This window comes from Metarhizium brunneum, chromosome 4 (assembly GCF_013426205.1).
Source record: "Metarhizium brunneum chromosome 4, complete sequence".
Taxonomy (NCBI): domain Eukaryota; kingdom Fungi; phylum Ascomycota; class Sordariomycetes; order Hypocreales; family Clavicipitaceae; genus Metarhizium; species Metarhizium brunneum.
This window is the reverse complement of record NC_089425.1, coordinates 483,523-494,946: the sequence shown is the minus strand read 5'-3', so window position 1 is coordinate 494,946 and position 11,424 is coordinate 483,523. Positions and strand designations below refer to the sequence as shown.

Here is an 11,424-nt window from a genome sequence, read left to right as displayed (position 1 = left end):
AACAGGCAGATTTCACATGAATGCCGCGTAAGTTGGTCTACGCAAGCGCTGGCCACGAGACTGCTCGTTGGCTGTACCGTGTTCTTTCCATGCGGCGGTATTCACGGCTTTGCGTACCATGTGTTGGCCAAAAACCTTGGGCCGTACAAATCGCACAATGAAGCACCGCAGCGGCCATAAACAAGTAAAGATTCACAGGTCAACTGGTAGAACTCAATATGTAGCAGTTGACAGTGTCCCGACTCAGACTAGCGCCAGGCATGTTCCGTGTTCAACTTCCAACGGCCCGAGCCGTCAACGTCCCGTGCCTCTAAAAGAGAACAACATTGAAAGGAAGAATAGCATTATGCCCGGGGGTTACACCAACTTGCATGCAGTGCATCGTATTGCAACTACCACTCGTGCATACTACAAGCAGTGACACAAGGTGTCGGGTGATTTTCCTGCATATGACCTGTATTTGCGCGGCGAAGCATGAACGGCATCCGTAGCGATCAGAGACCGAACATGGACTGCACTCATCCCGGGCTGTCTCTGCGCCATCCGGCCTCACGAACTGGAGCGCTTCGAGTTCAGTCTTCACATCTCGAGTGTTCAAATGTTCTTTCCTCGTACTGACTAATTCGCTGGCATAAATAGCGACGCTCCCGCCTCGCTTGATCCTCCCTCCTCTCCATCCTTCAACATCTGTTGTCCAACATCCATCCTCACACCCAAACAAACTTCTCGGTTGGTGGATAAACACAAAATGTCGGCAAGGTAAGCATGAAGCAAGCTATCTTGTTAGACCCTTTGCGCACGGTATTTCTAACTCTTTCATCATCCAGTAGCCACCCCAGCTCTTCGTCAGCTGGTGAGCATGGCTCTACGCCGAAAGGCCCAAATAAAAAACGGCTTTGGCGTCTCCTTTCGGCCCAAGGCCGGGTGACGAAGGCCTTTAAAGTCGAGCGAACACGGGAATGGATTAAACAGCATTTCCCCTCGGTCCAAGACCAGGTGATGAAGCCCCCTGAAGCCGAGCAAAAACCAGAATGGATTAAACAGCAGCGCCCTTCGACGCAAGACCAGGCGATGAAGCCCCTTGAAGCCAAGCGAAAACCAGAATGGATTGAACAGCAGCCACTTTCGGCCCAAGGCCAGGCGGCCAACCCCCCCAAAGCCAAACGAAGTTTTTGGGAATGGGTTAAACCGCAGCGCTTGCCGGCCCAAGACCAGGCGGCGAAGCCTGCCGAAGCCAAGCGAAACCCGGAATGGGTTGAACAGCGTCTTCCCTCGACATTAATGGCGACCACGTTGGAGAAATTCCTTCACGACAAGCATGGCGATCAATACTTTGTTGAGGTGTGTTTATCTTTCCCCCGTGTCCTTTTGTTTGTGGCGCCCGTCTCACCCTTATTAGATGCGATTTGATCAATACACTCTCTTTGCTCCTGAACCAATGACAGAAGCAGAAATCCGTCTCTGTGAACGAGGGTATAAGTAGCGTTTTGCGAGGCGGCGAGAGATGCAAGTCTCGAGGTAAAGCAAGCGTGCTATGGATGTGAGATTCTCTACTTTCCATGTCCCTTTTTTGCTCTTATCTAACCCTCGTCAGATGCTGCTCAGCAGTCCTACTTTTCCGGTGATGGGGCGACGATCAGAAGCGGCGATATGCAGATAATATGGATGGCTTAACACGATTTGATATGCGGGCAAGAGATATGGCGATCTATGGGGAATAAGGTCTTGCTTGGAATATGGGTAATTAATGAAACAAGGCATTTTGTCTGCCATACTTGCGACCAAGAGTCCCTTTGTGTTTAGTCATGTAAACGTCTCACAGTCGGGACCAATCTTTTGTGATATCAATTATACCAACTCCTCCCGACGTGTGGATGGTCCACGAGGCTATCATGCCGCATCATGTCCCATATTTCTGTCATGTGGTAGTGCGCTGCTTGTCAATAATATGGCGGCACAATAAGAGCATATGCGACTTGTCAGCTTGACAATGGCCTCGCGTCCATGAAACTACCCCCTTGATAAGCATTCACTGCCAAGCTTGACAAGCTATTGCGTCGCCGCTAGTTGCAGACCAGTTCTGCCAGTCGTGTTCAAAGTACGCGTGGCGCATATACGCAGTTGCTCTCCAATTTGCCGAGTCGATCTGCGCTTCAGCTCCTGTGCTCCGAGATGTGGCGAGAAGGGCGTGGGATATGCGTCTTTATCTGCGTCATCCCCCGTTGCCAGTGATAACCGTGTGCATCTCAAGTCATGCCATCGATGGCCCAAAATGCCACTTGCTGCCTTAACGACGTCCTACAAGTCATAACCTTCGTCCTCCAGTACACGATGAATCAATTGAAGCAATCTTGCCAATCTACCTAGCCGTGTTTGGTTGCCATCGACCTCCTCAGAGTTACCGTCAGCCTCGTCGGGCAGTTTTTGCAGTGTAAGTAAAGCAACGTGTAACATATCAGCGGCAACATGCATCTCCAGAGCTTTGCTCGAGAAGACGTCACTCGATTGGCCTCCCTCCGGGTGTTGAAAAGCGTCACCAAACGGGGAGCCCTCCAGCTTCTTAGCAATGATTGGTCTTCGCGCTGCGTTGGTGATAGTCGCGACATGCTCTTCAGGCACGGCATGCTGGTTGATGACATGCTGCCGATACTCGATCTCCCGATGAAACACGGTGATATCGTGACGAGGGACGAGGCATACCCATGTATCTGAGTGGGCGTCCTGCATGTGGCTGATCCAAGCGTCTATCGTTCCAAATTTTGGCGGGCCGTTTCCGTGTTGACAAGCCTCTAGGCACGGCGCGAAAACACAAATGAAAGGCTCTAGGTCGTCCATGACATGATTGCTAAGGTCAAATTAGATGGTATACTATCACGAGAATAATGGTCTGCTTACTGCCACTCCGCAGTTGTCTCAAACTCGATGACGACGCCGCAGTATGGACACTCGTTTGTCGGAGGTTTTGGAGGAAACGCCGAGATCTTGTCGAAGATGGTAGATGAAGCTCGAGGAACCTCGGCGGCGGGTTCGGCGGATGAAGCTCTGGCAACAGTTTCATTCGTTACTAGCACTGGCGGAGCGCTCGCTGGTCTTGATGTTTCGTTGATGGTCGCACGCTCTGGTGGCACGCCTGGAGCACTCTCTTCTGTCTCGGCTGGTTGAGCATCAGTTGGGGTAGTTTGTGGATTCTCAACAGTCAAGTCGATACGCCTTGGATGGCGTTGTCGATGAAGCAGTCGTCCAAGTCGCCACGCACTAGCCTCGACTAATGCTGAGCGAAGCAAATCCGGAGCCCTTGGAAATCGAAGACGAATGTAGCATTCCGTGTAGTGACACAACTCGGTCATGGTGTTTAATGCATCTTCATCATCTGTGTATCTGTCCATTTCAAGAGCCCGGCCGGCTTCTGCCGAATTTCGAATACTACGAGATAGACGAAGGAGCCGTGTCACTTCTTCGCCGATTACATTCCTAATTATTGACATATTCTGGACCATGTCACTGTTCGAGTCGCTTGCATCGTCGTCGGCTCCCCTCGTGGCTTGCGAATCGCCGTGTTCTGATATGCGTCTTCTTTTCCTTGCCGGGCCTTGTGGCCGGTCGTTAATTGGCTCTACTATTGCCGAGATTCCCATTAATATGAAATCCTTGACGTTTTTTCCATCCGAAACTGGCACGACAGGCACTTACATAATGTCAAGCCATAACAAATAGCCTTCAGGTGGCCATGTATACGCTCCACCATGTTGGGACTGAATCGGAGTTTGTAGTCCAACGAAGCATTTGGCGGTCCATGAACATCCAGGTCTCCTACCCAAACTAAAAAGCGTGCCCGCTGGTCATTGATGACGAAAGGCCAGGGCACGATTCCTGACATCAGCATGCATTTATGAAAGAGAGAGTTGCACTGTGTTGCGTGTTCAGCGATGGTAGGGCAACGGTCGTCTCGGAGGGAGACATGGTCCTTGGCATCATGTTCCGTGCGATCCGGACTTTGCATGGCGAGAGAGTCTTGAACGTCGTGGACAAGCAGATGGTGACCAAAGTCTACTCAAATATCGCATGAACCTGTAGGCATGCAGTTGAGCATCTGAAACCGGTGAGGGACGCAGGTCATCCTTTTGTACTTTTTTCTGGCGTGAGCACTGGCGAACAATGCCTCGATATTCCCTTTGTTGCACGTCTCGCGCCTCCTTTGTTATTGCATCGCCTCTTCTTTGCGGCATATATAGAGCAATTCAACCCTTGGACATTCTTGGCTTTGTTTCCACCTGGACATCCAAGCCAGGCTGACATTTTTGCAGCAAGGCTTGTCATGTATACACCCATTTAGTCGGGACTGTCTTCCTACGGTACCTAGCCGAGCCTGTTTGGGCTGTGCGTCGAAACTGCCCCTGTGACGCCAGCTCGTCTTGTATACATCTTTTCAGCTCGTAGCAATAAAAGCACACATACCACGCCAAACATCTCTTGCGGGTCGTCTAGCGTTTCGTACGCGCGAGACGACGTTTGCGGGATCCCGCTGTTAAAGCTTCGAAGGGGACCCGTTCCGTGTTAACAGAATACGTGATGTCGTCACACTTGACAGGCACATGCGCAACTGTGACAATACACGTATCAGGGCAAGAGTCTGTTCGCTTTGATATGGTACAGGAAGGCAGACGACCCCTTATTTATACAAAGAAGCGGTGAGCAAGCGAGCCTGGGCCCAAGGCCTCAACCAGGTCCCAAGCCCTTGTGTAACTATCGCCAGGTTCAAGGGACGGCCCGTGCCGACATTTTGCTACGTGGCCTCCATGTAAACATCAGCCATGGGCACGTCTTGGTCTTGTTTCCATCATCTCCTCTACCCCTCCTGTGTTTTATTTCCAGCGCACCCCGGACATCCGAGGAGAAGCATCATGTCAGGAGCAGAACTCAAACCTACACCTTCTTCTGTGAAGCAAACCTGCAAAAATTACACTGGATGTGTGTCTGCTTCAGGAGGTTCTTGAGGGAAATAAAAAACTAGACTGCTCTGACTCGGGATGAAGAAATGAATAGTTTTGGCTAGTACTAGGGTAGTTGGAACTACTCGGGGGACATTTGCTGTTGCGGCTGCGAATAATTCGATTGATGCCGTATGTATCGGGTCAATATATATGTGGAGAATTCGCATGCTTCTCAAATGGACCGACGCGAGTCTATGCTTATCCCTGCGTCCCAAAATCAGGCATTTGCCTTCAAAGTTGCCCATGGAAGCTGCCCACTGCCAGCAGAATGAATTTGACTCGCTTGTTGAAGCATAAAGTACACGTCGCACGGAACAATTGTTTCGACAACTTGATCAAACGAGAGACTTGATTTTCTACGTAAGGAGCGGAATGATATAGAAAGCAAATACCCTTTGACACACCGCTGCTTAGAGGCAGCAGTATAAAAGTAACGTTGCCTTTGAATGAATGACTTCATCACGACAAGATCTTCCCGCTGGCCAGCCGCGGCCGCAGAGTCAAATTGTGAGCGGGGGCGGTCCAAAACATTGTCGCATCTGCTGCGAGCTCACTAAAAATGGATGATGGGTATTTCGTCCTTCTTGAATTCTCCATCCCAGATGAACTTGACGTCGACGTCCAAGTAGAGTGTACTATCCTTCACGTAGAACCTCAAAGTCCCCCTTATAAGGAGCAAGTTTATATCAATAGTGATGCCCGTCTTCAGACTCCCCGTGAATGTTCCGAAAGGGATTCCGGCAACAGAGACACTGATCACCAATTCTTCGGCTGCGATATCAATATAGCCTTTTACCTATCATGTGTTGGCCCGTTGTTAGGTCATGACGGACAAGAGAAAGTTTGGTAGGGCTGCCATACGCTAACAGGTCCAATGGAAAAGTCAATCTCGACCTTGTTTTCGGATCGGTGGCCGTGTCTTCCTGTCGGGAAGAAATGGTGGATAGGCTCTTGTTGAACCGTGTAATGGCCCTTTGCGACGTTGCCGCCAATCTTGACGACGGTTCCTGGAATCCATGTTAGAAACGGCACGGACGCGTATATGGAAAAAGACGGCAGAACAAACCGGAGAAGTACGTTGGGGCGGCCATGATTGGGTCTGGTGCAAGGTCTGGTGCAAGGTTTGGGTAATTGATTGCAAGGAGATTTGAGTTGATGTAGAAGCGTGGAGTTGTGTTGAGATTTGTAGAGACGTGGCGGGTAGAAAGCAAGCTTTTATAGAATCTAGGCGTATCCAGGTCGGACTGTCTAGACCGCGAGATATGGCGTTGGATATCTCAGGCCGACAGCCAATGGTCTTGCCTAATAGATATTTCCGTACCAAGTACGAAGTATTGCTGCATGTCTTGCTGCTGTCATATGGTTTGTCATTTTCAAAAGCCTCTCATAAGCCTGCAGCATGGGCAAACTACAACCTTTTGTGACCATGGCTACTCATTATTTACACGTCATCCCCTTCTGTTCTCACATGCTTACCCTGGCTGGAGATGGGCTTTGCCCAACACGACATTCTTTGTTTCAGTTAGGTCAGTCAATGTACCGTTGCAAGCCTTGTATCACACGAACAAGACGTGATATTATGCAGTATGCAGTGCCGAGTCAGGAGACTGCAGAAGCTCCGGCTTGCAGTCGTGTGGCAGGGCTTCAAATGAGGGCTTGTTAATAACTTCAATTTAATCGAATAGTTTTTTTTTTTTTTTTGGATTTCAAAGGTTCTTAAACAAGTTAATCTAGAACCTTCATCTAGAGCCCGTATATATACATTATAAACCAGGCGTGTGTAACCTAAGCTATTATGATTAAGGCATTTACCTCATAGCTGCCTTGGGCTTTCATCCTTGGAGGCTTGATATGACCTTGTGACTCGTTTATAGTCCGTCAGCATGCATATTCTCTACCAATGCAGTCCGTCGTGGCTGCGTTATGCTCCTTTGACTGCATTCAGTCTATGTGCTACCTTTCCGTATGACAAGTCGTCTGCAGCACCATATGATGCTGCCGTTGGGATACACGACAAGACGAAACACGTTTACGACAGAAGGATGTGTGATATTCCGGGGGGAGAGCAGACACTGTTGCCTCCAACAACGCTTTCCAACCGTGCTGTTACTCGTATTGTTTGTCTTACCAGCTTTCTGCCTAACTTGTCAATCGCTACGCGCATTGTCCGCGATGTAATCGAGTGTAACCACCACCCCCTCACTCCTATTGACTTTAAGATTTATTGAAACCCCGCACTTACAGAGTCAAGTCGTGCAGATGTATCAGTGTCTGGTGTCACAAAACATGGCCAAGCCAGAGGCCACTGTTGATCAGGCTTGATACCCCGTAATATACTCCGTACCATGCAACAATCAATTCTTTCCCTGCGGATCAGATAAAACCATGCGTCTAAGAGTGCCGTTTCCGGTTTCCAAGTTGGAAGATTTCTTTATATACGTCACTTCAGAGGCAGCCAATAAAGCCGACTGGTCTCGGACGAACCAGATAGTTCCAAGAGGCCCAAGGCGTTTACTATTATGTGAACTTTGGTCCACGTCCTGGGTAAGGTGTTGCTACGTCGCGCCGCTGCATTGCCGTGACTCGACTGAGACGTGTATTGCGCGCTCAGTTCAGCCTGGTCACGTCCAGCTGTATCTAATCAGAAATATGACGTGTAAACCAATACATCGCCTTCTGATTTGCAGAGAGAGTAGCGAGTCAGCGACAGTGCTCCGTGACGTGTCAGGCTTCTAAACTGTCAATCCTGTTGGCCAAATCTTTGCGCAGACACGAGCAAACGAAACCTGGATTCGGAGACGCAGTACATTCCAAAGAGTGTCGCGTACCCAGGGAAAACCACTGTGAAACACACGACGTTGCATGCGAAGGTGGCTGGCGAATGCGTTGATGGCATATGCCTCGACAAGACGGTCAATCATCCACTTTCTTTGGTCCGATTAACTACTGGCTGCTGAATGGCTGGTGGTGCAGGCCGTCCGGGCGTCGTCTCCGAAATGATGCTAGTTGATGAGAAGGATTTGACTGTATTTTTGAAAGTGCTTAACTTCGATTAGCTTGTTGATGACACGCACTCTTATCAGGCCTGTGCCGTCCTTGTAGTATTCTGATGAGTCCCTCTCTTTCTGTCCAATTTCCCGTTATTAATGGTATCCTCGGTTCCGTAAAAGTCTCCTGTCGACGCAGAAATTTCTCCACGTCCAAGACTCAAGGCATCACCGCCCTCGCCAAGTTTGATGAGAACAAGGTTAGCCCCTTTCTTTGCTACTTAAATCCTATTAGGCGTAGGGTCTGTCACGCTCTTGGGGTTCATATACTTGAGAGAAATATGATTTCCCAGAAACTGGTGCTCCGCGTACTCGTACCCTATTTGCACCATACAACCAGCCCCAATTCTCATCACGTTTTTGCTTCCATCTATACAGGGACGACTTTACCCGGGGGCGGCTGTTCTTTTTTTGCTAATAGTGTTTGTTTCTCGCCTTGCAATAAAGTACGGGACAGGGACATCCATGTAGCCCCATGTCCGCAAGTCCCCAGCATTTCACTTGCCAAAGCTTCTTTGGTCTCCTCGGACAGGACAGTTCCGTCCCCGCCAGAGTTGCACCTAGGACTTTGCCTCTGTCAAGTCAAAACACGGCATTCCACTCCGTGACTCCCTCGTATACTGTTCTGTATCCTGCGAGTCTATTATAGGTAGCGCGACGTGGCAAAGAAAATGTCTAGCAAGCAAAGGGCATGGCAAAGGGGAAAGAATGAATGATAGACCTCAGGTGCGTCTAGGTGTCAAGTACTTGACAGTTAAGCAGATCAGTGATCGGTATACGCGGTGGTGCCCGAGCCGCAGAATTGCTCGTCTGCAAACGGGTCAATACCAAATGCCACTTGTATAACGGATGTGACGTGCACTGAACCAGACGTCCTGACGAGCCCAAATTACCCACCGCATTACCAACCCTCTTCCTGAGGTATTGTTGACTTTTGCTGCCCTTTGAGCTCCGTCGGGCTTGAGGCGGGTGAGCTTCAGCAAGACGGTGAGGCATGGACGAAATAAGAAGAGACGAAATCAGCGTGAGCGATACTCGGTTGACCACGCGTCTGCTCAAAGTTACACTGTGGGATCAATGCATGATTGGGAGGACAGATGACTTGTATTTTTTTATGTTTCCCCAGGACCACGCAATCCTCGTATCCTCATCTGCCTCATTTGTGGCATGTTCCAACTGTGGAGAATGCATGCGGTTGACTGGCTGGCCTGGCAATGTCTCAGGCCGTTGTGACGTCCGGTCTTATTGACCGTGAGTATCTCGCCGTCGAGACGTCCGTCGCGAGAATATCCTCAAGGTGCCGGCGGTTGTCGGAGAGCTCAACGGGAGGAGCGGATTTTGCTATCAGTGGCCCTCATGTCCTGTCAGCGGTGGGCTACTATAAGACCTCATCTTTGTTTACCTTTATACTACTGTACCGGGGTTGGGTTCTATTCCACGGCAAGACTCACTATAGTTGTTATCATCTGTAAGTGTCTAGGTCACCCGTGTAGTGATTCCAGGCGGTTACTAGATGTACGTCCCTATTGTCGGCTTACTAAAGAAAATTCACTTCAGATGTCGTTACATTATAATGCTATAGCACACCTATATTTGACATTTGTCTCCGATTGTACATATGTATGCAGCGCCGAGGAGGAGGGGATATGCGATGGGTTTATCGCGAGGTTATATGCCCTCGATGCGCTAATTGGCCATCTTCTGTATAGTCAATGCAATATCCTATGGATTAGCACAGGCCATACTCCGTACATGCTCCAATACCGCATGATAATAAGCGTCAAGTGTAATGCAACAGGACCCCTGAATGTTTAGTCAGGTGCGAAAAGCGAAGAGGCCTGGGGTTGTTTTAAGACTGTGCAGGGATAAAAGAGACCTCAAGTTTTTATTCAAGTCTCTTATTCGATAAGTTGTTATGATATATATTATTACTCGCTTATTATTACCCTTATATATAACCTTACAAGGTAGCTATTAGTAAGGGCTAATACTATTTATAATTTATATATTTTAGGTTATAAGGGGTTAGGACAAATTATAAGAATTGTAATAAAGACTTCAACTTACTAACAACTATTATAAAAGTCTTAGGTACTTGAAGGTTCCACTCTCTTACCATGAAATTATGCCTGGTATATTGCTTAATAGCCTCCCTGTCCAATCACACATGAAGAATAATATCAGGGGTGGACTGTACTCGTCTTGCAAGACAATTTAGGCCTCTTTTTCATTAACTTGATAAACTTTGTTTTTTCTCTTATCAGGCCACTTATGGCCATGGAGTAGAATTCATGGCTTGTGTCCAACTTGTGGTTCGACATCCTTGTACGGCGTCAGTCTCTACCTCCAAATAGCTGGCGGCATCTCTAAATATAGGTGTCAAAAGTTGGTTTGTCGGGAATGTACTCCGTATATTATAAATATATGATGAATTTCATTATTATGCCAAGATTCTCTCCGATGGAGTCAATTGCCATGACCAAGACGGTGGGAATCGATTCATGCATGGAAGTCTTGGCTAAATACGGAGTAGCCGAGTCGGTCAAAACAGCGTCGATGTGGAAAATGGACAACGAATGCTCTCAGGCAAGGGACCCTGAAAACAATCCATGTCAGCTTGCGGCAGATTTCTCTTCATGTAGCAATATGGTGCGGAGGCATTCTACCCTTTCCACACTTGTTGAGCGAGCAAGAACAAGGACATAAAAGTCCACGACATACCACGCACCATATTGCTTCAGCCTCCATCACGGATACACTCTGCTTTTCATTACGCGCCTTGCACCACAGATCTCTCTACGCTATTTCTCAACTCAAACGATAGCGCAGCTTTCACTTGTATTGCCTCTGCTCTCATGCCTTTCTCTTGCTGGGCGACTGGGAGCACGACAGGATGCCCCCAAGAAGCCGTTCAAGCTGCGTGGCAATGTCTATAAAGATTGTGGCTGGCCTTGGAGAACCGAATTATCGAACACGTCTGAAGTCTGGGTTGGGACGCTCGAGTACTGCCACGAGCAGTTCTTTAAGCTGCACAATGAGAATTTCAGCAGCGCGAAGGAGTGCTTTGAATCCCGGAACCTACCACCCTCGTCGGTCAGGCCGGCTGAGTTTGACGCGCTTCTTTCCTCCCCCGAGGCATCCGCGACGCCTTACGTCTCTGCCAACACAGCCTAAGGCCGCATAGCGAAACGAAACTTGCCACTATATCACATACAAAGGCAGATTTGAATGAAGATAGCCGGGTCATCATGTCAATGTCGCTAGGGAAACGCCTGCGCTTAGCCTCCCCGGGACGTGTAGCAGATAGAGGCAGGCTATAGATTCTAAATAAAATTGGTAGTACCCCGCCAGTAGCTCATCGGGAAGCACACGACCGTTCTAACGTG

General features: G+C 48.9%; 3 protein-coding genes across 3 annotated transcripts; 1 reads left to right on the top strand and 2 right to left on the bottom strand.

Moving 5' to 3' along the window:
* Window positions 1-748: 748 nt before the first annotated feature.
* On the top strand, window positions 749-1,483 carry G6M90_00g068230 (uncharacterized protein; the record flags this gene model as incomplete). Its single annotated transcript, XM_014685093.1, has 3 exons — window positions 749-759; window positions 828-1,341; window positions 1,400-1,483. The coding sequence occupies 3 exons, from the start codon at window positions 749-751 to the stop codon at window positions 1,481-1,483; spliced, it is 609 nt and encodes a 202-aa protein (XP_014540579.1).
* Window positions 1,484-2,298: 815 nt separating this feature from the next.
* G6M90_00g068220 (uncharacterized protein) lies at window positions 2,299-4,000 on the bottom strand (the record flags this gene model as incomplete). Its single annotated transcript, XM_014685092.1, has 3 exons — window positions 2,299-2,845; window positions 2,896-3,616; window positions 3,691-4,000. 3 exons carry the CDS (start codon window positions 3,998-4,000, stop codon window positions 2,299-2,301), a joined length of 1,578 nt encoding a protein of 525 aa, XP_014540578.1.
* Window positions 4,001-5,544: 1,544 nt separating this feature from the next.
* G6M90_00g068210 (uncharacterized protein) lies at window positions 5,545-6,082 on the bottom strand (the record flags this gene model as incomplete). Its single annotated transcript, XM_014685091.1, has 3 exons — window positions 5,545-5,787; window positions 5,853-5,998; window positions 6,058-6,082. The coding sequence occupies 3 exons, from the start codon at window positions 6,080-6,082 to the stop codon at window positions 5,545-5,547; spliced, it is 414 nt and encodes a 137-aa protein (XP_014540577.1).
* Window positions 6,083-11,424: the final 5,342 nt, after the last annotated feature.